The following is a 27342-nucleotide window of genomic DNA, read 5'->3' as shown; positions in this document are numbered from 1 at the left end:
CAACACATTGCAGCTCGGCTCGGCGCGTCAGCTGATCAGGATGCCTCTGAATCCCTGGATCGGGCTGCCTTTTTTTTTTTTTTTTTTTTTTAATCTCGTTCTTTTTTTTTTTTTTTTTTTTTTTTTAAAACTCCAGTATTACATATGTGCCAGAAAGAAGCGAGGCGGGAGCAGGAAGCGGAGCAGGGCGATCCGAGTCCTCGGGAAGGTCGGGTTCAAGCACTGCGAGCCAGCGATCCCGGTGAAAACGTGATTCCCATGTCTAGGCACGGAGATCCTGTTCCCTTTTAACACCACAGCAACATCCTGCCTCATTCCCTTTGCCCAGCGCCGTGCCCTCGATAGGGTTTCTTTGTCCCTCGTTTGCTATCTGCTGTGGGGGACGAGCATCCTGGCTAAATCCACGGCAGGCTGGAGAGCACCAGGAAAGCCTCCGTGACCACTCAGGGATCCTGCTTTCCAGTCATGATCCTGCACAGTTCTAGCACTTTCTCTCCACAGCCCACAAAGGATTTTTTTTTTTTTTTTTCTTTTTAAAGCAACAGCTCCCAGGTTTTAGCAGGAATGGTTCCCGGTGCAGCTTCCCCTCTGCTCCCTGGCAGGGCTCTGCCAGGAGAGGCTGTGCCCTTCCCAAACGGCACAGGCAAATTTGGGAGTGGAACAAAGCTCCAGGAGAAACCCTCCTCAGAAATGCCAGCAAAAAACCCACACCACCACGATTTTCCCAATGGGAATGGTGAGTGCCAACAGTCAGCACACCTGCAGGCTGCACCCTGGGCATGGAGCAGCCTCTGGACACCCGGCACACCCGCTCCTGCCCGGCCACACTGGCACCCACCAGGGTCATGACCCCCACCCTCAACCTCCAGCTCCTAAATCCTCTCAGGAAGACTGAGATTCTTCCTGAATTAAATCGAGTTTCCAGTTCTTTGGGGTGCAAAATAAAAGCTGCCAGTGCCTAGAAAGCCCTTGCAGGGAAGAGCTGCCTCCATGAGCAGGAGCAGCTTGGCCACCCTGCCATGGCCCAGCAGACACCAGGAAGGTCAGAGAGTCCCACTGGGAGAATCCATGGAATGGTGTCTCCATCAGGACACTGCTGTCATCCCCATGCTCCTTCCCCACCCCACATACACCTGGTTTTCCCCTCTGCTGGCCTCCATTTCCAGCTGCTTCTCACCCACACACACTCAGCCCTTTTCAATAGGATTCTGGAAATGGGTTCAAGCAAAAGCCAATTGGGTGCAGAAATGCCGATATTAAGAGCTCAACACCACATTGATTAGAAGTGTTTTTACCCCAAAACCTTTCCTTATCCTTCCTTTTGAGCACTCCCAGTCCATGCTCACCTTTCCCTTTGCTCAGTGCCCAAGGCCAGCACAGAGCCAAGCCTGCACCAGCTCCTCCACACCCACACAAGGACACAGAATGAGCCAAAACAGCTAAAAAGGACAGTCCTCCACAGATATATGGAAAGTCACAAAAGTTGCAGTTTTATTTTATATTGGACATCCTTATACTGGGCATTTGTGGCACTGACAGGAAAGGCAGTGAGATCACAAGAGAAATCACTGAAAATTGGGCTGATCTCAGATTTCCAACCTATGCATGCTGGTGTGATGGGCAGAGCTCTTGGACTTGCCCACATTCCTGAGAAAGGCACATGTGAGACTCTGGAACAGCCATCCCCAGAAGATCCTGATTAAACATTTACAGTCCAACAGCATCTCTCAGTTTACTCTGACTCAGCCTCACCAGAGGGATCCCAAACCCTGCAGTGAAGATCTGCCCCAAACTCACCCACCTGAACCACTGAGGGAGCAACAGGAGCCACCAGTGCTGTGCTCCAGCCATGACATGAAGCTGGGACAGGACAAATGTCACCCCTGGTGACACACAGAGCCTGCAGCAGCACCTGGGAGTGCACAGAGCCTGCTAAGCAATACCCCAATCCCTGCACCATCCTCCTCCTCTCCGTTATGTTGGCATGGCAAACATCCAGAGAAACTGCAAATCACTGAAAAAAACACTCCAACATTTTAAATGGGCATTCAGACTTTCCAGAATGCTCCAAAACACCACCTAAAACAACAAGTTTAAGTTGTAATTGCTTTTTCTACTGGAAAATGAATCTGTGATTTACTTTTTGTTATCCAAGAGGTGGATTTTTAGAGGGCAGAGTGTCACCCTGGCCTTGTTTTATGGGATCTCTGGTTACCTCAGTGCACATGAGAAGCTCAGAGCAGAATTAAATTGCCCTTCAGGAATGTGAATTATCCACATTCTGCACTTCAAACTCAGCTGGGCAAGGAATGGGAAAATTCCTTTGCAACTGAGCAAGCCAAAGGACCAATTTCAAGGGGACAAAAAACTCAGCTGGTAAAAGAAATAAATCTATGAGTAGCCACATCTCCATCAGCCTTCCTCAGAGGAGGTGACTGATGGCAAAGACAAATATCTCCCTACAAAATTAGAAAAATGGAATTTTGATACTTTTATTTTAAAACTAAATTCTTCTTCTCCCAAAAACTTGATAAGAGACACTGCAGTTGTAACTGTTGGCACAGATAAAGAAATTTTGTTTCCAACTTTTAGCTTCAGATGTGTGGGAAACAAAGACACAAAATTGGTACCTCAGCTCATGGCACCCAATAAATAAAATCTGACTGAAGGCATCCCAGAAACTCACCAAGTTTGGGTCAGGGCACCTCTCACCCCAAATCTGCATTTCAAACCCTGGTTTGTTTAAAGTAATTTCATTTCCTGTTTCCTAAAGTAATTTCATATTCCTTTTCCTTCATTTCATTTCCCACCTGTTTTCTGTGGGGTTTTTTGCTTTTTATTTTAAATGCATTTTTTGCACTTTTTGCATTGTGGTGTTTTTTGCGGTTTAATATTTACCTTAAGGATGCAACTTTAGGATGCTCAGCTCACAACTCATTAAAATCCTTTTTTTCAGGGCCAACAATCCAGAATCTTCAACTTCCTACTCAAGGAATAATTTGTTCTTCTGACTGTATCATCCACATGAACAGTCTTTAGGTTGATCCAAACAAAGGGGGGATTTGGCTGGGACGTTGCTAGGACAAAACCATTCTCAGATATTAAATAGAATTATGTGAGAGGAGCTGGTGGAGCTTCCAGTGGTGCTCCCAGCTGGATCTGAATGGCTGCTCCTGGTGAACTTTCTGAGCCCTCACAATGAGTTTGTGTCAAACCACAAGCTCAAATCCAACACAGAGTGGATTTTGCTCCCAGTCCCATCCCAGTTCTACCACACACTGGCTTTTCATCCTTCTCCTCACTGAAAAAAGGCCTTTCCCATCCAAATTCTGCCCAAACCAAAGATGGGACACCTCCATTTTCTCCTCAGGAGCAACATCCCCTTTCCCACTGGGGTTTTTTGCTATGCACACCAAATAAAATCTCCAGAAACACAGGAGGAGTCATTAACTGCTGCCAGTCTCCAAGAGAAACAGGAAAGGCAATTTCCAAGCCACACTAAAGACTTCCATGGAATTGCAGTAAACCCCTTTGTGCTTTCTAGGAATTTAAAGAGCAAGGAAAACAACAATGTGGCACCATTTGTCTTAATACACTGCTTTAAGTGCCTTGATAATCAACAGGGAGGTTTAAGCTCTCTCCATGCACAAAATTCCCCACAAATGCTGAAATTAATTGCAGAAGCAACAGGAGATGTGCACAGGTTAATTTACAGGATCTGGGAAGTCACTCAAGTTGCAGCAGTTATTGTAAATGTACTTTATTATTGCAGACATTGGGTGAGAATTTGTGATGATCAACTACAAAGATCCTTTTTCCATCTTTCTGCTATAAACCAGATCTTAATCACAAGTTTTCCCTGACATTTTACTGGCCAAGTTTCAGAAAGTCCTGATGATTTTAAAATTGAATCAAGAAACAGCAACAGCTGAGCACTGCAATTGGAAAAAAAACAATATTGTACTGGCTTTTTGTTTAGATTAAAAGATTACAACACCTTATTATTATAGTTTGGCAGAAATAAAATAACAATAAATTCATTGGGGACAATGAAATAATATTTCTGAGAAGCCACCTGTGCCCACACTGCTGAACAAAACAGGTGACAAAACATCTCTGATGCACCAGCTGATGCCTATACTCACTTTATTCTCTTACTCTGGGAGCCAAAAATCTTTATCCTCATTTTTAAGATGAATTAACTGATATTTATCTGATTATAAAAATCTGGGTTATGTGTCTTTGAAGCACAGTGTATTTGGAGTTTTACTCCCTGCCCCATTTTGCCATTTTTTGGGGCTCTCAGGTACAATTTGGTTTGTATCAGAGCTGTCACTTACTCTTCAGCTCTCAACCTGTGCAGCTGAAAAGTCCTGTAGGGAGATGGATGTGACAATATGTATCCACAGGCAATATGCCCCTTGCATGGAGTAGAAGAGTTATTTAATGTATTCAGAAGAGAGTTCTAACACTGGACACACTGAGACGTACATGGAGGAGCTCACCAACCTGCAGAAGGGCAAGGAAAACTTCCTCATCCAAGCCAGACATCTGAATTTCCTGAAAAGAATATGCTGGTGATTCAGGTGTCCCCTCCTGAGGGAGCAGGGTTTGATCCCAAGGATGGGCTCCCTGTATGAGTTACTCACTGATTGCCATTTTTTTCCTCCCAGGACTTCAGGACACAGCTATAAACTAAGTAACACAAAAAGCTCCACATTCAATTATGGCTTGTTATAATTTTCAATATTTTGGTTATTTTTCTTCCAGCCTAACAGGTGTGAGTCACTTTTGTTTTAAGTACAAGTTTAAAAACCATGGAGCTCTGCTGTGCTGTGGTTGTTTCCCACAGAGGATTCATCCCAAGTGCAGCAAACCCCAAAGCACCTTGGCTGCCATCAACTAGCATAGCCAGTGACAATTAACCAGATCAGAACAGGTCATTCCACTTACCCTGTGACCACAAAACATTTTTGGAAGTTACAGCCAACTAGCAGCTGTTAAAAAAAAGAAAGAGAATGAGTTGTTTACAAGCGCTTTCACCCCATCAGCCTCTCCCCATAGCCTCTGCCTCAGGGTGGGTCACAGGACAGATGCCAGGGGTGCTCCTCAGGTGCCTGAGGCTGCTCTCAGCCAAGCAGCACCAAGGGATGATCCAAACAAAGGGGGGCATCTGGCTGGGACATTGCCAGGACAAAATCATTCTCAAATATTAAGCAGAATTATCTGACAGGAGCTCCTGGTTTCCTGCAGGCCAGCCCAGCCTGGCTCTCCACACCAGGAGAGCACTGAGGGCTGAGAATCTCACACACCACACACTCCTCCTGCCTGCATTTTACCTGCACGTGACATTCTGGGGCTGTGGCCCAAAACACCAGAAGGGCTCTGACATTTTAGAGCTCTGAGCCATAGAAAATATCAACACTCCAAGCCATTTTGCCTTCTTGGACCCTTTCCACAATGTGGAGGTTGTTCATTAGCACAGTTGTGGAATAACACAATTTTATACTACACTTTTGACTTCACCCATGTCAAAACCACCTCATATGTGACCCTGTACCCACAAAATGCTTCTTATGTTCATCAGTGTTTTCAGCCTTTAAAGGCTAATTAAATGATTAGAGCTTAAATTCAACTTCAGCTCCAGGCTCTTTCCATTGTGTTTGTGAGGGGCTCCAGAGTGGTACCCAAAACTCCGCTTCATCCCAGTTTCCAGAAATGCAATTAAAGCACAAAGACAAACTGAAATCTTGGCAGAACAAGGAACTTTACCTAGAAAATAAAGTGGGATGTACGTGGATATAAATCCCCCTGACATGTCCAGCTCCAATTTTAGTCTCTTCACATGTATTAATACACACGTGAAGCAGTTTTCCATTTACAATTGCAGTCCCCAAAGTAACAAAGAATAAAAAATAGTGTACTAAATTAAAACAATACATTTGCAGACTGGATTATGTCCTGCTATGCAGAGTCCAAATCTGCTTTATGAATTACATACAGCAGAAGGGAACATTTTCCAATGAAGAAGGAATCTTCTCCAAGGATCAGCAGTCCCAGCCAATCATTAACTGTTTTGTGAAGACCATCAGTGCAGACCTCGGTCTTCTGCTCCCAAAATTACCCCAAAACACCTGTGCTCAGTGATCTAGAGGGGATTTCTTTTATAATACTTGAGTTACAAGTGTGCAAGACACTGAGTTTTTTCAAACCAGATTAAAACTTGCATGTGGTGTCCTCTTTGTGCATCCTACACAAAAGTCTAGGAGGACTGAATTTATAGCATCAGAAATGCTGTATTTATACTTTACAAGTGTCATACAACCATTAAAAAATATAATATTAGTTTTAAAACAAGCAGGAACTCCACTCCTTTCACAAATGCCATTTGTGTCTGGTGGGAGCAGCTCATGTTTTGTTTTTATCAAATATAACAACTCTGAGCAGTGATTATAACCTATGAATTCTCTGTAAATCAGTCCCTCAGACTTCCATTTTAATGCACAAGTAAATATGGCTACTTAACAATGTGAAATTAAAGTTAACACACATTTTGAAAGCCTACACAAAATAAGAAAGAGCTCCAATCATAACCACCCATCCATCAGTGGTGCTGTTCTTCATTCAGGACAGTTCCACGGGCTGGCATTTGGTACATAACACCTTAATTTCACCTTTCTGAATAAACAATCTTCTCTAAAGATGCTGTCAAGTGTCTTTAGGAAAGATGCAAACCCCTAAAACCTTTGCAACTTCTCTGCCAGTATCTTTAAATATGTAAGACCATGTTGTGTTGAAGACAAAATGTTTCAATAGTTCTTAATACTCAACATCACAAACCCTGCACTTCAGGAGGAAAAACTGCTTACGAATATTTAGTTAGTTACAACCAAGCCTTACTGTAACCTTACAAACAAGAAACTCATACTTTTCATGCTGCTGCAATGTTTTAGCTCCTCTGGCAAAAAGCACATGTACACTTTGAAGTTCCTTGCAAACGAAACCAACACAACCAACCTACGTTTTGCTGCCCACTAGCAAGTGACACTGCCAAGGCCAAGCCAAAACTATTTTAGTCAGACAAACAGTGGAGATGAGATGCTGGCTTACAGCTAGACAACCTCAGCTCGAGATCCAGCCCTAGGAAAAGGAAAGGCATCAGATCACAGCATGCAGCAAAGCAGCAGGAGAGCATCGAGCGGGACTCGACTCCAAACGTACCTGGTGGGAAGGGTCCAAAGCTCTGCACACTTCCACTCCTCACCAGGGAAATCCAAGTGCAGGCAGGTTGGAATCACACACTGTGCCTGGCAGAGGGTTAGCTTGGCTGCCAGGGCCAACACAGAGCACAGCACAGGCATTCCCAAGGATGTCCCAAGCAGAGGAAGAGGTGCACATGCAGGGCTGGGCATGCGGGGAGCCTGGGTGACCCTGCCTAGGCACTGACAGCTCCTTGAGTAGCAACCTCTTTTCATGGGCAGAGGTTCTTTAGATGATTTAAAGACAAAAAACCCACAGAAGATGACTCTGGCAAGGCCAGCAGCAGCTCCTGCTCTCAGCACAGGGCAGCAGGGCACACGTACCTTCTTGTGAACAACGGAGGAGGTGGAATTAATGGTGCTCTCGTCACTATGCATCATGACCAGCTCAGGGCTGCTCTCATCCAGGACCTCCTGCATGCTGCTCACACTGCTGCTCTGGCTGCCTGTGCTCACAGACATGCTGGGGATGGAATGGTTGCTGCCCAGACTGTCCATCTTCCTACTCAGGTTTGATCCATGCTCACTGTCCTATAAAACAAGGGGCATCAGTTACAGATCCTGCAGGACATCACCTGCCCAGCACGTGCCTGCAACGCCCAGAGCTTGTTTTAAAGGTGACTCTGCAGGCTTCAAGGGTCTTTGGGCATTATTTTGCCAACTGCACATCTCAAAGGGCTGTTTGGGCTCTGGAATGCTCCATATCAGGCAGGCAGCTCCTGCCTTTTCCCCTGCAATCTGATCATAGCAGGTTTCAAGCCATTTTTTTTCCATGTATCCTTAAGTCTGGGCATGGCTCTTGGCTTGATAGGAGACATCCAGGAATACTCAAGGAGCCTCATAATTAAGAGAAATTATCCAAGTTTGAATTAAAACAATGCTTCAAGTCAGGATCTGCTGTAACACATTTCCTGAATCAGGAAATATATAAGACAATGAACCTATTTATTATTTTATATATTTTACATGGTGTAGAGGTTTTAACCTCCATGTCCCAAGCAGTCAGCAATTCCATTTTATCAAGCTAAAAACCCCTTGAACCTTGTGTTTTCAGCCAAGATAAAGGTGAGTGAAGAATCTTAGCAGCTGACTCAGATGAGCCTGCATTATTACAGGGGTTAAAACTTGGATATACATAAACAAAGATTCCTCATGTAAGAGGTATTTTTGATTCTACAGCCAAATATCAGGAGTTAGCAGCCTTTTTTCTTCTTCCATACCCATAGGAATACAGTAATGCCAGAGTATGCACTTAGTGTGGACTGATTGAGAGAATTGATGGAGTCCTTTGTAATTAACTAGTGGCACCAAAGAGGCTCGTAAGGAGCTCACAGTGAGGACAGAACCCTGAACATCCTTCAGCTCCTGGGGTGAAGCAGCCTTGACTCACTAAAATGAGCAGCCTGCTGCTGCATCCAGTTTGCCCTGGCCTCTGAAGGGAGCTTGGGGAGAATTCCATTACAAATCAATTAACAGGGAACTCATTTTGTTGGAGACCGACAGAAAGATAAAATTGAGACTTGACAGATTTGCCTTTGATTGTGTGATTATTTTTTAAGCAATCAGCAGATCATTCAGAGCCTGTGTGAGAGCACTTAAAATCCAGAATAATACTATTTTACAGAGAACATGGGGGAATGAAAATATTTTCAGGATGCTTATGTAGAGTTGCAGAAGAAATCACATAGTGAAGGATCTGAGGCTGTGTCATTAATGAATGTTTCTGCAGGAAGGACAGAGATGAGATTGCATGTGCAACCTGGCTTCCTGACTTCAACTTTCACTTTCTTGGGAGGGTTCTGAGGAAAGTATTAGTAATATTTTGCATGTTAAATATTTTTAAGGCTCATCTTCCACCTTAGAAAGCCCAAGGTAGAAGAAGGAAGTGCCTGGTGGCATTTCCAGCGGGGCAGGTTGTGTCCCCAGCTCAGCAGCACGTGCTGGGTCTGCCCTCCCTGCCCAGTTAGTGACACACACACACACACACACATGAGCAGTGACACCTCCTGTGCTGGGACAGGGCTCAGGGGTCAGTGCAGAGCATGCTGTGCACATGCAGAGTGTCAGCTGCATCCCTGCCCTCCCTGCAGCTCTTCTCCCTGCTCTCTTTAGGGACAGGAGGAACAGAGACACACCTTGGAGCCAAACACCACCAGTGTTTCCTGTGAGCTGCAAGTGCTCAAGAGCCAAGTGGGAAACCATTCCCTGGCACTCTGCTGACAGCCTGGCACTTGTGGGGAGAGAAACTGGGAGGTTTCAGTGCACAGGTCTGACAATCCCCCAGTCCCCAGCTAAGCTCCAGGTCTGGAAGCTGGAGGGGACCTTCAATCACAGCAGCTGCTGCTCTTGCTCCTTTGGGGCATCCTCACAAAGTGCCAGTCTCCTCCTCCTGCAGCTCTCACATGCCCATTTCTTCAACCAGTTTAGCTTTCAAGGAGCATTTGACACCCCCAAACCTCAAACCCAAGCTTCTGAAGATACTCTGAGCTTGGGCACCTTGCTGTGTGTTATTGCCTCACTCCACTGGGGCAAAGCAACACAGACATCCATCTGTCTGTCAGTGTTTTTCATTGAGGAGTCATGGATTTATTTATGCATTGTGCCTGCACCAAGTGAGATTAACTTCCATCTAAGCTCATCAATTGAAAAATGACTGGTTTCCTTCTCTCAGCCACAGTTAGGGTCAATTATCATACACTGATTAAGTGGCTTGTTTATTCCAAGATTTAAACTGAAGCTGCATTTTAGGTCTTTAACCTTTTTCTTCCTTAACATGAAAGAATTTAAAAAAAAAAAGTCCTATTAATTCAGTGATTTGCTTTTCAGCTCATGAGAGGCCAATTACTTTACAGTAAAGTTATGGTAATTGAAAAAATATTAACATTAATGGAATTGTTTTGACTGTGCAGATGAGAAAGAAAAGCTTGGGCTGTCAAAGACGCTCCTCCACACAGGCTGGGAGCCACTTCTCACAGAGAACCTCCCTCAGAATGAGTTTCTTCCCTAAAGCCTCCAGAAGAATGGGCAGCACTGGAAAAAATCCAAAGTTCCACATGTACAGTAATTGGCAGCTTTAACACCGAGCAAGGACTTTCACTCATTATCCTCTCCTGCCTCTCTGCTGATCCAGATGAGATTCCAGCAACATTCCTCACCTAGGCTGTGCTTGTTCTAAGGACAGGAACAGCTCCCTGGCCCTGCAATGACTGGTAACAGTGTGAATGGGGAGCCAAACCCTTCCCAGTACCTCCTCCTCCTCCTGGGACTCGTTCAGGGGGCCATTCCGGGTCTCCTGGAAGAGGATTTTCTTCATTTTCCGGTACTGCAGGTTGTCCAGCTCCCTCACCGCATCCTTGGTCCTCTGGATCAGGTCGAGGAGCACCCTGGGCGGCCGCTCCCGGCGGACAAAATCGTGCTGGGGAAAAGGAGACACAACTGGGGTCACCTCTGGGTTCAACTGGGACAGGGGAGGATTTGTTAAGGGAGACAAAAATCTCATTGGGGTGAACTCTGGGTTCAACTGGGACCAGGGGAGGATTTGTTAAAGGGGACAGAAATCTCATTGGGGTGAGCTCTGGGGTTCAGCTGGGACAGTGGGGGACTGCAGAACATCTCAGTGCAGACTCTGGGGCTCAAGTGGGACCAGGGGGGACTTGTTAAAGGAGAGAGAGCCCCTCAGTGCAGACTCTGGGGTTAAACCAGGGACCATGGGGGACTTGTTATAGGAGACAGAACTGGGGTGAACTCTGGGGTTAAACCAGGGAGAGTGGGGGGCTTGTTAAAGGAGACAGAAATCTCACTGGGGTGAGCTCTGGAGTTCAAATGGGATCAGAGGGGACTTATCAAAGGAGACAGAACACCCCACTGCAGACTCTGGGGTTCAACTGGAACAGTGGGGACTTGTTAAAGGAGACAGAACATCTCATTGGGGTTCAACTGGACCATGGGGGATTTATTAAAGGAGCTAGAACACCTCACTGCAGACTCTGGGGTTCAACTGGGACCAGGGGAGGATTTGTTAAAGGAGACAGAAATCTCACTGGGGTCACCCCTGGGATTCAACTGGGACAGAGGGGGACTGCAGAACCCCTCACTGCAGATTCTGGGGTTCAACTGGGACCATGGAGGACTTGTCAGATCCCTGAAGTGACACCTCCCATTCTTGCAATTTATCTGTTCATATTCAAGAACTGGTAGTAGCCTTTCTGAAAGGCTCCACACACACTGAGCTCCTGCTGGGGTCAGGTTTTCTGAGCTCCCCAGGCTGCACAGATGATTTGTCCCTTCCTGAACAAGTTCACTCAAAACACCCAAGGTGACACTTCAAACCTCAGAGGCACAGAAATGAACAAAATGCATCCAGAAGAAACAAGAATCAACCTGCAAAGATTTATCCTGCATCCATCTGTTCCAATTCACACATAAAACTTCCAAACATTCCAATTCACACACAAAGTTTATTTATACCTAAAACTTTTGTAGCCAGAGTTGGAATCAAATCAGGCTCTTGCCAACTCCTGCACAGGTTTTAAGTGCAGAATTAATAAATTCCTTAATGGTATTTAGGAACATGGTTAAAGCCTCTTCTCTGATTTGTCAGACACATTCTCCTGAACTGTAGAGCTGGCAGTGGATATAAAAGTCTCCAGCTTTTCCATTTAACCTTGGCTAAAGCAGACAACCTGAGTGAACACTTGCCAATGCTTTTATGGGATCCCTAGAGCTGGGTGTGCTGCTTCCCAAGGGGGATGGCTTTAGGGCACAACCAACCTCTGCATGCTTGGAGAAAAACAGAAAAACTGTGAAAAAAGAAAAAATGGCAATGGGAAAAAAAAAAAAAAAGGGTGAAAAAGAGTTGTTCTCTGCTGCACATTGCAAATCCACAAGGGGGTTTTGTTAGAGCCTCAACAGCTGGACCCACCTGCAAGGAAATCCTCAGGAGGGGCAGCTCTGCCTGCTCAGCCTCCCGGCTCCCCTGTGGGCTCACTCAGCAGTGAGCTCATCCCCTGCAGCCCCAGCCACCCTAAAACAGGAGCCTTCAACAAGAGGGCTGAGAGGATGAGCTAATCATCTTTTAATGATTTGTAAATAAACAAGGAAAGCATCATGCCACAAGATGATTTCTCGTTTTTAATTGAATTCCAACTGCTGTGCATTTGAGTTTTGCTACTGGGGACAGCCAGTCATTTCAGTACCCAATTCTGCTTGTAGTGATGGTGTTTATTTTTGAATCAGAGCTAAAAGTTCTTAACATCATTTCACACAGAAACAAAATGAATCATTTCTGCTCCTCAATGCAGATAACCACCATTTATTTCTCTGTGAACAGTAACAATCTGCAGCTTATTTATGATGAGGGAAAAAAAGGAACCCATTTTTGTCTCATTGTAGATCATTTTTAGAAAGCAGCAAAGCATTTGGAACCATGATCTTGAACCTGAATCCATTCTATGTGTGCACTCAAATATTAAAATGTGACCATGTGAAAAGCGTAGGGCAGACATAAATATAAATAAAATATAAATATAAAATATGGAATAGACAGGATTTTACACTCAGATCTCAGCTCTAATTGTTTGTAGAGACTCCAACCTAAGGAACTCCTGAAATGACATCCTTCAATGAACTCAGCCTGTTCCTAGAGAGCAGCAAGGCTGCCAATCCCCAGGAATGAATCATTCCAAAACTCACAACATAAACCTATTAGCTGGTCAGGGTGCCACAAGCAGAACCAGGGAACAAAACACTGATTATTTACCACAGCACAAATGTACCACAGGAAATAAAAAAATACACCAGGTGCCAAAGGGAGCACAAACAGCTCCTTCATCATTTACCTGGAGAGGTCATTGGCAGCCAGAGGGAGAGCAGGGCTAATAATCAACTTTAAGAAAGGCAATACTTAAAAGAAAAGCCTGATGGCAAAGGGGCTGGACAGGATTTCACATCCCCCTACCTTCTAATGGAAAGCTGCTCCTGAATTTCCCAAAAGCAAAGCTCTTGGAGCTGTAAACAATTCCTCTATTTCCCAGGTAAACTGAACCCAAATGACTTAAACTGGAACTGATTCATGATTCCCTGACAAAGCCTTGGCAAACTCTGCACACATCACTCCAGGTCCCCCTCCTACAGGCTCTTGGCAATTAGGGACCTGTAAAAACTCCTTCCAAAGTGATCCAGTTATTTCCAAAATGAGTTTAATTAATTGGGTTCAGTACAGAAACCATTAAAAGGATTTAAACAACTTTTGGGTCTGGTGGCTTGATTAGGGGAGGAAGTCAGCCTTGGCCTATCCCCTCAATGCTATTTTTAACTGCTAAGGGTGATGCATGAATGGAAGGAAAAAGAAAACCAAAACAAAACCAACCAAAGAGTGGATTTTTTTAAGGGCAAATATTTGTTCACCATCTTTATAATTATTTTGGTAGACAAAGAGATTTCCCCCCAGATTCCTGGAAAAGATTTGATAAATTACCCGTAACAAATCTGTTGATGATGGCCTTTCCTGAGGTATTTTCTGTAAGCAGTAATCAACAAATCCCCTAAAGGAGTCTGACCTGCAAAATCAAAAAATAAAATAAAATAAAATAAAATTTTAAAAATCTAAATAAAAAAAAGAAGCTCAGGGTTTGGGATATATTCAAACTTATCAGTGCAAAGCAAAAGAAAAACATTGACTGATTTGTTCTTAAGTTCTAAGGCAGAGAAAGTAATTGGGTTTTTCCAAATTCCAAGTTGATCTCATAAATTCTTTCCCCATTAAAGGCTGTTGAAACAACATGGACACACAACTATCCCCAAGCACAAACTGAAAACCAAGTGAGAACTACATGTACCAGTCACCATTTCTGATTTTACTTCAACTGCTTACAAACAGAGGACAGTGGAATTATTGGGAACTCCAGAAATGCACTCACTGATCTCTGGGAGTTACAGAGGGAACCCTGCCTCAATGCTCAGTTCAGCACTTGGGGCTTTATTTGAGCTTTTATCCCAGCTGGAAAGAAGGTAACTGCTTTTTGTGGACTCAAAAGGAGCAGAAAAGGCACCTTGGTGACTCCTAGAGAGCAAACAGGGCACTGTAAACAAGGGCTTGTAATCCAGAACATTGATGTGGGGCTGTCTCTGCTGTGCCCTGCAAATCCTGCACAGAACATGGGGATCACATGCAGGCAGCAGAGCAAGCCCCTGGAACCCTGAAAAATGGGCAAGACAGAGAGGATGAAAATAAGGGAACTGGAGTGTTCTTGATACAAAATGATCAGCAATTAAATAGTTGTGCTGCTCAAATGGCCAGCAGAGGAATGGGGGAACTCCACACCTCAGCAGGAGCTTTTGTTTCAATCCTTCTGCAGCCTCTGCCAAGCATCACCCAACAGCAATATCAACACTCCAATCCTGGGAACTGGGAACCCACAGAATAACCAAGTGTTCTTGTATCCAAGCCTGGAGCACAGGGAGCATTCACTGGCCACAGAGCTCTGAGGGCTTTTGGAGTCCTCCACTGACAAAAATATCCAATTATCTCCACATTCTCCTCCCTTTCTCCACATTTCAGCTGCACAGCAATGCTAACAACCCTTCTGCCAAGAGATCTTTGGGAGCTGGAAAATTTGCTGATGCTCAGCCATGGCTGGTTTAACACATCTGAGAGTATTTTAATTCCTACAGCAGCTACGCCCCAGAATTAACACCTCCACACTTTTAGATTGTTGAACAGCCATAGTGACAGAAGGTCAGAACTGAGCTAGCATACACAAGATTTGAGAACACACACAAATCACTGCACTGCAGCCAACATGTTCACTGTCAGGCCTGAACTGTGCAGTGTCACAGGGCATTGTCAGGGAAATAACCAAAAAAAATCAGCTGTTAATGGTTCTCTTACCATTCATTTGATTGTAACCTAGGGGAATCGTTCTGGGCTATGTGATATAAGGCACTCATTGCATTCATGTTGAAAAGTGGAGGCTTCCTTTCAGCTGGAAAGAGAAAAGAACAGAAAGGTGTGATAAAACTGTCTGGAAAGAAAGGAGAAATGTATGGAAGTATGAGCAGGGTATCACTGCTAAATCAATACCCAGTGCTGTTGTCATCACACTTAGGCCAATTATTTTAATCTTCCAAGTTAGACCAGGACACCCACTCAAGGAAAGCTGCTGTTCACTTGGAGATGACAAAATCCAAAGAGAGTAGGACACAAATTAAAAGGAAGAGTATGCAGTAAATTTTACTTTAACTGCAACATCCCACACCTGATCTGCTGAGGTAAAATCAGCTGAAACTGAGTAAAACTAGTATCAGGCACAGTTCAGGGCCAGGACACGCTGTGTCAGTCCCCACAGATGTTGGATGCACTGCTGGAACACGTGGATCACAGGAAAAAGTGGCTGCCTGCCTCATTTGTCACTGCAAGGGGGACAGGTTACCCCATTCACTGGCCAGGTGTGCCATGAACTCCCCCTCACTGAAATCCTTCCCATCCTTGCACCCAGAGGGCCCCTGGCCTCTCAGGAGGGCAGAACTCTCAGTTCTGGGGGAGGCTGGCTCTCCCCAGGGTCAGTGGTGCCAGATTTCTCAGTTCTTTCAGGCCAGAGCCTTTGCCATGCAGGCAAAGCACATCTGCTTTTCCTTAATCACTACTCACTTCAGCTACACCAGGAATTAAGGCATCAGCATTCAAAGAAAGCCAAGGGCTGCTCAACAAGAGATCTCCTCCCACTGCTGCCTGAGCTCGTGCTCACACAGGGAACCATGCAAAGTTTGAAGTTTAAAAAAGTGTAATGCTTCTCAAAAGGGTTTTTTTAAAGAAAACAAATCTATCATCTTTGGCGTTCCTGAGTAAAAAGTTCCACAGAAACGCTGGTATCAAGACTACAGAGGGTGCAGAGCCTCTCCTGCTGCTGTGATTTGCTCCTTGGGAGGCTGTGACACACCTGAGCTCCACACAAACAAAAATCATTGGCCATGCACAACAACAGAAGCCTAAAACTTCCAATTCTGGCATTCTTTATGTCAAAACACAGACTGTCAGCATGCTGGCACATGAAATACAGCCATGTTAGTTCTGGTTATCTACATCATCTCAGTTCTGGAGACAGCACTTCTGCACATCCCCCTCTTTGTTATCAGCACATTTCTGCTGATTAAACATTCACCAATGACATTGTCAGTGAACTCACCCACACAATGAGTTATTGGCGTACTGCTGTTAAATAGAATCCGTATCAAGACTGATTTTTGAAAATAATCTACTCAGCACATGCAGTGTCAATACTCAAACTTGAAACACACACTTAGAGTCTGCTCTGTGTACCTGCCACCACATCCACCTCTGCTCCAGCCTCTGTGGATGTGCATCTTTTGCCCTCTGAAGTGCAAACCCTTTTCTTCTCTTCCCATAAAGAACCTGTCCACGATGATTCATGGCACAAACTTTTCAGCTGAGGGTGAAGACTTTTGTTTCAGAGAGCAGGAAGTAAGAAGAATTGCAAATTACATGTAGGTCCCCTCTGACACACAATCCTTAGGACACCAGGTCCCTTGGCACAACAGCTGGGACAGCTTTCTCAGAGTGCAGCTTGGAAAACACAGGTGACAAACCATGGCTTCCTCTCACTCTAGAGCAAAGTGCTCTGGCTCTCCAGGGAATAACTGAGCACACCAGACTGACATGAAAGCACAGAGCATCAGTGATTTGCCAGCAGAAAAAGATTGAACTCAACTATCAGGGTGCTCCAAGTCATTTTAAAGGGGAAAATTGATGAGGAATAAGGATCTTCTCATTTTGCAGGACTTCCTAACACACTGCAGAGTGAATCACCCACCTCAGGTGTGTGTTGACTCACCTAACTCGATGCATGTGATCCCCAGAGACCAAACATCCACCTTGCCATCGTACTGCCCCTCGTCCATTGCCAGGATCACCTCTGGTGCCATCCTGCAAGCACAGAGCAAAGGCTGAGTCAGGGACACACAGGGACACCACCTGAGGTGGCTCCAGCCCCCTGAGCAGAGGCACAGGCCAGCAGAGACAGCAGGGAGATGAGGAGGAGTGTGCTGGAATGGAACAGGCACTGAGCACAGCAGCAACTTGTTAGAAGAGGGGGGAGAAGCAAAAGAGGAAAGCAGGGAGAAAAAAGAGGAATGGGGGGAAAAGTGAAAGAGGAAAGAGGGGAGAAAAAACCAGGAAAGGGAGGGAGAAAAAAAAGGGAGAAGGAGAGAAAAAAATAGGAAAGGGGGATAAAGCAAAAGAGGAAAGGGGGAGAGAAAGGAAAGGGAAAAGGGGGAGAGAAAAGAAGGGGGAAAAGAGGAAGAGGAAGAGGAAAGAAGGGGGAAAAGGGGGAAGAAAAAAAAGGAAGGGAGAAAAGTGAAAGAGGAAAGAGGGGAGAAAAAAAAAGGGGAAAGGGGAAAAAAAAAGAGGAAGCAGGGGGAAAGCAAAAGAGGAAAGGGGGAGAGGAAAGAAGGGGAAAGGGGAAGAAAAAACAGGAAGGAGGGGAACGTGAAAGAGGAAAGAGGAGAGAAAAGAACAGGAAAGGGAGGAGAAAAAAAGGGGGAAGAGGAGAAAAAAGAGGAAGGGGGAAAAAGCAAAAGAGGAAAGGGGGGAGAAAAGAAGGGGGAAGGGGGAGAGGAAAGAAGGGGGAAAAGGGGAAAGAAAAAAATGGCAGAAAGGAAAGTGAAAGAGGAAAGAGGGGAGAAAAGAACAGGAAACGGGGGAGAAAAAAGGGGAAAAGAGGAGAAAAAAAGAGGAAGAGGGGAAGAAGGCAAAAGAGGAAGGGGGAGAGGAAATAAGGGGGAAAGAGGGAGAAAAGAAGGGAAAAGGGAGGAGAAAAGAAAGGGGAAAAGGGGGAGAAAAGAAAGGGGAAATGGGGGGAGGAAAAAAGGGGAAAAGGGAGGTGGAAAAAAGGGGAAAAGGGGGGTAGTTCCAAAGGCATTGTAGCTGCAGGCTGACAGCCAGGGCTGGGAGAGCCCTACAGGCACCCCCTGCACCCTCCCCCAGGCTGCCCCTTGGCACACCAGGAGCATTTCCAGCAGGAAAATGCAGCCTGTGGGAGCTGGAACAGGGAAACTGGGAACAGTGGTGGTCCAGGATAAAGGGATGAAGTGGGGACAGAGAAGCAGCAGGCACAGCCTGCAAAAATTCAGCCTCTTAAATTGTGTTCTTCTAAAAAAAAAGGCTTCCTGCCAAACGGCCTCATTCCAAGGCTGGGCCATGGTGACCTCCCAGCACTGCCTGGGGCCTCTGCCACAAAACCAGTGGAGCATGGAGCTGTGCTGGTCCTCAGTGCTGGGAATGCCAAGGAACTCGGGTGACCCCTCAGCAATTCCTTCTGAACAGGACTGAAGTAGCTGTGTGACTTCCAGTCAGAATAACGGGATCCCCTTTCTCCATGAATGCCCCAGTCCCATCACCTGGGGCAAGTGTGAGGCATTTTTAGTCCCCTTTCTCCATGAATGCCCCAGCCCCATCACCTGGGGCAAGTGTGAGGTATTTCTAAGCCAATGGCACTGCAAGAGTGGAGCCATTTCCAAGCACTGCACGGCCCAAACCTCTCCTTGTGGACCCTCAGCAAGGACAGACTTCCTGAAGATCTGGACACAGGGAATTCAGGAAAACTGCTTGGCCATTTTATTCAGGTATTGTTATTGAATTGTGAAGCACTGGAAAGGGAAGAGAGCAGTTCTATAAAGGACTGAAGCACTGCAGGCTTCACTCACCAGTAAGGCGTTCCCACAAAAGAGTTGGCAGGGGACACGATAGATGCAGACCCAAAATCAGCCAGTTTCACTTGACCTGGTTCTGTTAGAAGAATATTTCCAGCTTTAATATCCCTTTAAGAGAGAAAAAAAAGAGGAAAAAGAAGTCATTCAGCATGATGCAAACTCTGGTGAGATGCCTTTGTCTGCAATTTGTAATGCTGGGACAGAGACACAGAGAAGAATTCACTGAGAGTGTAACCTCTGTTCCCCCATTCCCTGGGCAGCTTCAAAAATAATATATACTGCTTCAAAAGTAGTATTATTGAATATTTCACCCACAAGTGGTACATCCCAACACTTCTGCTGCAGGACAAGTGCTGAAGTCTTGTGTGTGCAAGAACAAGCACCTCAAAAGTACAAAAGAAACAGCACAGGCTGTCCCCTTTGCTGTCACCTCCCCTGTCACCCTCCCTGTACAACAGCCAAAAGGATGGAGCACCTCTGCCACAAGGAAAGGCTGAGAGAACTGGAATTGTTCAGCCTGGAAAACAGAAGGCTTCAGGGTGACCTAATTGTGGCCTTCCAGCACCCGAAGGGAGCCTATAAGAAAGATGGGGAAGGATTTATTCCATATTACAAGGGATGGAGGGACAGGACACAAGGAATGGCTTCCTACTGACAGAGAGCAGGTTAGATGGGAAATTAGGAAGGAACCCTTTCCTATAAGGGTGATGAGGCCCTGGCACAGGGTGCCCAGAGCAGCTGTGGCTGCCCCTGGATCCCTGGAAGTGCCCAAGGCCAGGCTGGACAGGGCATGGAGCCACCAGGGACAATGGAAGGTGTCCCTGCCATGGATGGGTGGCACTAGATGAACTTTAAAATCCCTTCCAAACCAAACCATGCTGCGATTCTATACCATGGCTCAACAGCCACATCAGGTATCAGCAACATATCTGCCAGCCTTGAATTAAATAATAATTTAATTATTATTTATATTAAATAATTTAATAATAATGTTATAACAATTTTATACTACTTCAATAATAATTAACCATAATTTAATAATAATTTTAATTGCAATTAAATAATAAAAATGCCTGAAATTAAATAATAAAAACGCAAGAATTCCCTCCTTTTCCACGCGCCATCAGCCGCGCGGGGCTGCAGTGCCGTCCCCTCGCCACCAGGTGGCGCCCCCGCGCCAGGACCCCGTGTGGGGCCGGACCCGCGGGACCCAACCCCAAAATTGGGTCCCCAACCCCAAAATCGTGTCCTCAACCCCAAAATTGGGTCCCCAACACCAAAATCCGGTCCCCAAAGCCTAAATTCTGCCTCTTCTGCCCTGTCCTCGCCGTTCCCCCTGGCAGAGGCAGCTGTCGCTGGGGCTGTGGCAGCAGCACGGCGCTGCTCCCCGCCCAGGCAGGGCTCGCCCTCCCGCCTGTCCCCTTCTGTCGCAGCAGCCACAGAGCAGGGATGTGTCACTGCTGCTCATTTCTGGCTGAGCAGATTGAGCTCCCCAGCTCAGCAGGGAAAAGCTGGAATTCCCTTTGTACCCTTTGTAGGAAATCCAGGTCACAGAAGCACAGCATAGCTGGGGCTGGAAGGGACCTCTGGAGATCACCCAGTGCAACCCCCCTGGATCAATGATACAGGAACGTGGCCAGGTGGGGTTGGAATGTCCCCAGAGAGGGAAAATCCACATCCTCCATGAGCAGCTGCTCCAGGGCTCTGCCACCTTCCATGGAAAAGTGCTTGGATTTCTCCTCAGGTAGTTTTATCCTTGACTTACACTCCCATCACCTAATTGTGATTCCATCACACCTCTGTGACCTCCCTGCTACCAAAAACCAGGCTGTGCAAAACCAATACAGTTTTACTTATTCACATGTAAATATGACAAATTATCTAGTCTTAGAAATAGTCTGGCTCAGTGAACTCCAATTTATTTGGCACATTTAGGGTGATATTCTCCTATCAGTGTTCAGTACAACATTCCTGGGCAGCCTTTGATACCAGGGTCCGCACAGAACAACTGCCAGAAAGGCAGAGAAAATGTTGGTAGAATAACTTTTTCCAAAGTTGTTAGAACAAGTTTCTCAGCAGCTTTGAGACTCCAGGGAGCAGCAGAGGGAAGGGCAGCAGCAGCTGCAGCCTCACCTGTGGATCCTACAGTGGGAGTGCAGGTAGGCCAGCCCCTGCAAGGCACCGTGGGTGATGGCAGCAATCTCCACTTCCTGGAGTGGCTTCTTGTGAACTACAGGGGGAAAAAAAAGCAAGAAAATAAACAAAACAGAAGGAAATAATTGGGATATTTTCCTGGGAAAGTGTTTTTTAAAGAAAGGAATATCACCAATCTGCTACAAAGAGAAATTAGGAAAGAACGCAGACTGTGATCTTGGCCCCCAAGGAACATTAATTTTTGTAAACTTTGGTTCTGATTTCCTATTTTGACTTAGATTCCCCTCTTTCTTTGCAGGTGCTGTTCCATTGTTGAGGTGATATCAACCTCATGTTCTAAAACCCATGTATAATTTTTCCTGCACACTGGTGATCTCTGCAGGATTTTATTATGGATATTCCAAAAACAGACACCCTAAAAAGGCACAGATTACTGGAATATACCTGTATACTTTTACACCTTCATTTGATAAAATTAAAATGTGCATGCCAACTATCTGTAGCACTGGGAAAGCCTGAAATTGTTCCTAGAGAATGGAGCAGGACAGACAGAGCATCTGCAAAACTCCCCTCCCATCAAACTCAGGTGGGGGGCACTGGCAAAAAGAAAATCCAAGATATATCAAACTTACCTTCTAATAAATCAGAAGCTGATCCTAAACAGTACTCCATAACCAACTGCAAAAAAAGAGAACATCATGCCTTCAGGTATCTCTGGAAGCATTTTGAAATTAGGAAACATCTTTACATTCCAAATTTAAATAGCATGGTGGCTTTAACGCCCTGATTAAGGGGGGAAAAAAAAGTAGTAGGTTTTGTTAGCTTTCCATCAGAAGATGCAAAATTTGACTTTATTTTAGTGTTGTTCAAAGCTATTTCAGAGCCTGTGCTGAGGGTTTGAGTGCTGCAATGTCCATTTGCTCCACAAGCCCTCACTCACCCATGCTGTGTGCTCCTTCAGGTAACAGCCCTTGTACTCTATGGTGTTGGGGTGCTTCAGCTGCTGCAGAAACTTGACTTCTTTGATGATATCCTGCCATTTCTAATGAAAAAACAAAGCAAAAAGTATAAATACATTTCTCTTTTCAATCCTCTTCATCCTTTCATTCACCACACACTGTAGGTCAGTCTGAAAAGTGACCATAAAATGATTTTACAATATGAAGATGGAAAGTCAGTGTTGCAAAAGCACAGCTGTAAATCAGTTGTCTGAGTCCCTCCTGCACTGGGATCCCCCCAAGATATATTTAACAGCTTGAGGATTGCCAAAATAATTTTCTTCCTCATTTTAACTGCAATACATTTCACTTAAATGCTGCTTTGCAAATTGAAGTGTTCAGTGGCCTCAAAGTTAGTGAGAAACTACAGAGAGTAGCAGTGAGCTGCTCACCTTCTGTAACACAGCACAGAACCACTGACATTTGGGAGAAAAAGCAAGGAAAAATGAGTTTAAACCAGCCCTGTTTGCTCTTAACAAACAAACACACCCTGCACATCCATGCACCATCCAAAGGATCAGCGGGTCCAAGTTCCACACAAAAATCAGAGGAACCATTAACACAAAAACTGAAATGAGACTGAGATTAGCAGCTCTTTGCAATTTGATAGATCCTCAAGAATTTCAGAGATGTGCTCCAGTGGCCAGTGTGCTCTTAACACGCTTCTTAATAAAATTATTTCTGAAATAAGATTTCTAAAAGATTTCCGAAATATTTCTGAATAACAAGCCCCATCCAGGCATTCTGAATCCCCACTCACTTCCTTCAACCGAACAATTTATCAAAATTTGCATAAACTCATTTTCTCTCTGCAAACCTCCACGATTCCCATGGAAGGGAGCATTAAAAGCTGTTCTGCAGGGGTCAAACCAGAGCTGCAGCTCATTCCACTGCTCCCATTTCCACATTTCACATTTCCACAGCTCCTGAATGCACAGCTGCCTTTATTCCCCTCACCTCATTTGTTTGCTTTCCACTGTAGGACATCTTCTTGACTGCCACCACCTCATTAGTGTGGGAATTTGTAGCCTGGAGTAGGGAAAGAGAAACATTGAAAAAAAGCAAGAAATAGACTGAAAAAAGCTTCATTTTTTCTTCCCCTCCCCATGGAGTGAGCTGTGCCTGTGGCAACTGCAGGATTTTTTTTCTCCTACATCCTTGCAAGCTGCTGCATCTCAGAGACATCTTCCTCAGGATATGATTTACCTCACAACTGTTAGGACACTTTCCCCTGTTTTTATTTGGCCATATCTACTGTTCCTTCCTCAGACTTTGTGCTATTGATATGTAAAATGCCCAAAATTGCATCAGCTGAGAACCCTCAAAACACAGTTTTACTGGAATTACAGCAGAAACAGTTTTAGATGAACATTTGGCAAAATGTCTGCCAAAGAAACAAATAAAGAGGTGTATCAAAATCTCCATGATTTCATCCAAAAACTCCATACAACACTGACATTCTTAAATAGTTGTTTCAATTTCCAGCTTCAAGAAGATGATTCAACCTGGAATTTATCTAAATTTAAAAGCTTTCCTTTCATTGCACTAGACCTTAGTTGTGTGATGAAGATTATGCAGCCATCAAAATTTTACTTTTCTGCTTGGATGATGCAGGGATGGTAATTAGAGGCTAAAAACTCAGGTTTGGAAAGATCTCTCCTTGCCTGGACTGGCACTGCCCTCATTTCTGCTTGTTAAGGGTAAAAAACATCAAGCTTTTGGTCTTAAAACAGTTGCTGAAATCTCTGTACCTCCAACCATTTTTTGGGACAAAAAAAACCAATTAGTGACAGTTTAAAGCTTAAACTATAATAGAAGCTAAATGTGGTAAATCCTCCTTTCAAGGAATGTATTAACTAATGACATTTTTTTGAGGCATGTGGGGACTTCAAAGAAAATCTGTGTTGAGTGAACCAGTGGGGCACAGGAATTACTGAAGGGAGGTGGCACAGGCCCCTCACAGCTCAAATGAGGCAGAGAAAGCTGAAAATGAGAAACTCTGGGATAAGGCAAAGCCCTTCCCCAGCACCCGCCACCCTGGTTCAGCACAGAGGAGATCAAGAGAGTTTTACTCAGATGTATTTATGCTTTTTTCTGCCTGTCACATCAATTCCAAGCAGCTCCACCTGGCCATGGTGTCTGTCCCTCCAGCTGGGATTTGTCACTGAAGGACACATTGCCACTTTCCCTTCTGGAGCTTGGGATGCTCCTGGCTGAGACAATTCCAGGGCTGTGTGAGCACACCTGGGGAACAGCCATGTGCTCAGGCCTGTTTCAGATGATACCTCGAGAAATTATATTGTTATCTCTCTAAATATACATGAAATGCTTATATGACATAAAATTTAAGGTTCCTCTCCTTACAACAGTTCCACCAACACCTCCATCACTTCACACAACTCCAAACAGTGAACTGGAATGCTTAAAATAACTTATATTAGCTTATAATAATATCTAGATGTGTCAGGGATCTTATCTTAATACTTTGCTGTCTGATATTCAGAAATCCAGCTCCAGTGAACCTGATCCTCCTGTGTGGCTGACCATGGTTCCAAGCAGCTTTGATTTGGCTTTAACTGATTTTTTCAATATTGATTCTACTTCAGTCTCACTAATGCCAACTGGATTATAATTATTTCTAATTCCTGTGTTTTGGTTTTGGCTTTGTTTGATACCAACAGTAAAAGCACCATTTTTCTCATTTCCAGATTAAATGAGATGTGTATCAATGAATGCCATACATCCATCCTGTGTGAATTCCCATTCCTCTGAGGAACTCTCTTTGCTTTTGCCATAAAGGAGCTTGTAGAGATTTCCAAACATAAGAGCTCCAAGTAGCTTGAAATTCCAGTTTGGCAAATTAATTTTCAGCTGTTTAAAGTCAACTTTTAGCATAAAAACACCATATCCTTGACCTGGATAGTTTGATGCACTATTAAGACTATAGTAAACTGCTACTATAAATATGTGGCATTCACATTCTGTGAAAAAACATCTTCTCACAGGATTTTTCACCTGGGAAGCTGAGAAGCCTCAGAGAAAAGGAAAACAATTCTTATCTCATTTGCTTCTCCTGTGTTGTGCTCATGTGGAATGTGTTTGGAGATTGTTTGATTGGATTCTGGTGTGAATTGTTTGACTCATTGGCCAATCAGGGCCAAGCTGTGTCAGGACTCTGGAAAGAGTCACGAGTTTTCATTATTATCTTTTTAGCCTTCTGTAAGTATCTTTTCTGTACTCTTTAGTATAGTATAGTATTCTTTAATATAATATAGTATCAAAAGTAATAAATTAGCCTTCTGAGAACATGGAGTCAGATGCCTCATATATATATATATATATGTATACATATGTATATCAATACAGGTGGAACATTGAAGACATCAGGAGTGGTTTGGAAACACTTCTTTTTGAGATGTGTTATCACAAAACTAAAGCACACAAAGCACTAAAAACTCAAGGAACACCTCCTTCTACAAATGCTCAAAAAGCCTCCAAAACATCACTTGAAATTATTCTGTTCTCCAAAAAAAGAACCAACTCTACTCACAAAGTAAACTGCTCCAAAGCTTCCATGTCCAATTTCATGCAACCCCACGAAGATTTCCTCAGGATCATCCTTGTAGAAGAGGTCAGCAATCTCCGGGTCCTTTGGCACCCCTTTGCGCATGGTGAGGCGTGTCAGGAACTGCTCCGTGCTCTCCAGTCCCAGCCAATTCCTCCCCTCATCCACAAAGCCCTTTGCAGACAGCTCTCAGCACCTGCTGGCAAAGTCCATCTTTAATCTGCTTCCCCTGCACGTGGTTCTGTTCACACTTCTGTGACAGCAGCACCAGAGGAAACGCTTCCAGCAGCAATAGCCTTCACCATTGCTTCCTCCCCCCAGCTAATTGTTTTTAATTATTACTCCTATTTAGATAGAGAGATTAAAATGCATTCAGGACACAACAGCTCTTTATCTCACACAGGAAGCAAGTGCTGCAGTGACACTGAAGTCCACTTGAATTCAAGAGTCCTGTTGCTATGCAAAACATCCTGTGACAGGAGTTTGCTATTCTTCACGCCAGGCTCCCAGTGTGGCAGTTTTTAGACTCTCTCTGTTGTTCCTCCTACTTTCCTGGGCTGTTTGCTTTGTTTCTCTACTCCCAGTTGCCAGCTGGTGCTGGTGGAAAAGTCAGCTGCTGTTCCACAGCAACACTTTGCAGCCCTGTACTTGTTATTTCTCATTTATTTACTCAGAGCTGCATGACAGCCAGCGCTGTTGGATTGTGATTGCTCCCAGCACATGGAATTGCTTTTGAAGAATCCTAAACTCCATCTATAGGGCACATCTTTGCCTCCCTAAATCCTTCCTTAGCACAGAACTGTGCTGAATCTGAATGAAGACTTCCAGTATTCAACCCCAAAATTTTATTTGTGAGGAAAGGAAAAAAAAAAAAAAAAAAGGAAGAAACATCCTAATATCAGGAGGTTTTCTATTTCTTAACAAAACATCTTTAAAAATCTGCATTGACTCATTAAATACTCATATGAAAAGCACTGATGGGGGCCTTTACTCATCTGCTTTTGGCAGAAAATGCAGCAGAAGAGCTGCACTGAGTCACTTGGAGCAGTTTCCATCAGTCTGGAGGTACTTTCACACCTGTGGTCAGCACCTCCTTTACTGAGGCCACTTTTTGTCTGTGCACAACAAACTCCTGCAAACACACACCAGGACCTTCAGCTATACCTAAACCAGGCCAGCATTTAATGGGATACCAGCTGAAATGTAACAATCAGATAAATTTTAAATTAAAACACAGACAGAAAAGGCTTTAGAAGATTTTGGACTTCAAATGCCACCTGGATAAAGGCAGAATTTTGGCCTGGCTGAGGGTCAGTGATGGAGCAGAGAGGAGAGGGGCAGTGAGAGGAGCTCACCTGGATAGCTGTGGCACCAACCATGCTCCGTGGCTCACATTCCTTCCAGCAGCATTGTCCTGTGCTCCCAGCCCTCCAGAATCTCCTACTCTGCAAAGAAAAACAAGGAACTGGATTTAGAGGCATGACTTTGAAGTTTTACACCTTATTCTAACACACAAAACCACCACATCCAGTAAAGGCCAGTGACCACAGGGGAAGCACAAGGAGAACTGGCTGAGAATGCTGATGGGGTGTGTTTAGGTGAGGATAACCATTTCTGTGCTCCAAAGCCCTTGGACTACACA

The 27342-nt window shown here is 44.7% G+C and overlaps 1 protein-coding gene across 1 annotated transcript in view; it reads right to left on the bottom strand.

Annotated features, from left to right (window-relative positions):
• The window catches only part of TAOK3 (TAO kinase 3), a 45282-nt gene extending 18141 nt beyond the window's left edge, over positions 1-27141 (bottom strand). Inside the window, exons 1-12 of the mRNA XM_054288552.1 lie at positions 27056-27141; positions 25686-25896; positions 23093-23164; positions 22078-22179; positions 21770-21815; positions 21117-21213; positions 18978-19091; positions 17108-17199; positions 15148-15241; positions 13735-13816; positions 10507-10674; positions 7584-7790 (exon numbers count right to left, since the gene is read on the bottom strand). Of these exons, the coding sequence (XP_054144527.1) occupies positions 7584-7790; positions 10507-10674; positions 13735-13816; positions 15148-15241; positions 17108-17199; positions 18978-19091; positions 21117-21213; positions 21770-21815; positions 22078-22179; positions 23093-23164; positions 25686-25805 (1194 nt within the window). The 5' untranslated portion in view covers positions 25806-25896; positions 27056-27141. The remainder of the gene's footprint in view (positions 1-7583; positions 7791-10506; positions 10675-13734; positions 13817-15147; positions 15242-17107; positions 17200-18977; positions 19092-21116; positions 21214-21769; positions 21816-22077; positions 22180-23092; positions 23165-25685; positions 25897-27055) is intronic.
• Between the last annotated feature and the right edge of the window lie 201 nt (positions 27142-27342).

This window comes from Melozone crissalis, unplaced genomic scaffold (assembly GCF_028551555.1).
Source record: "Melozone crissalis strain CALT ecotype California unplaced genomic scaffold, PUWL_Pcris_2 ptg000063l_1, whole genome shotgun sequence".
Lineage (NCBI taxonomy): Eukaryota > Metazoa > Chordata > Aves > Passeriformes > Passerellidae > Melozone > Melozone crissalis.
This window is presented reverse-complemented; position numbering and strand designations above follow the sequence as displayed.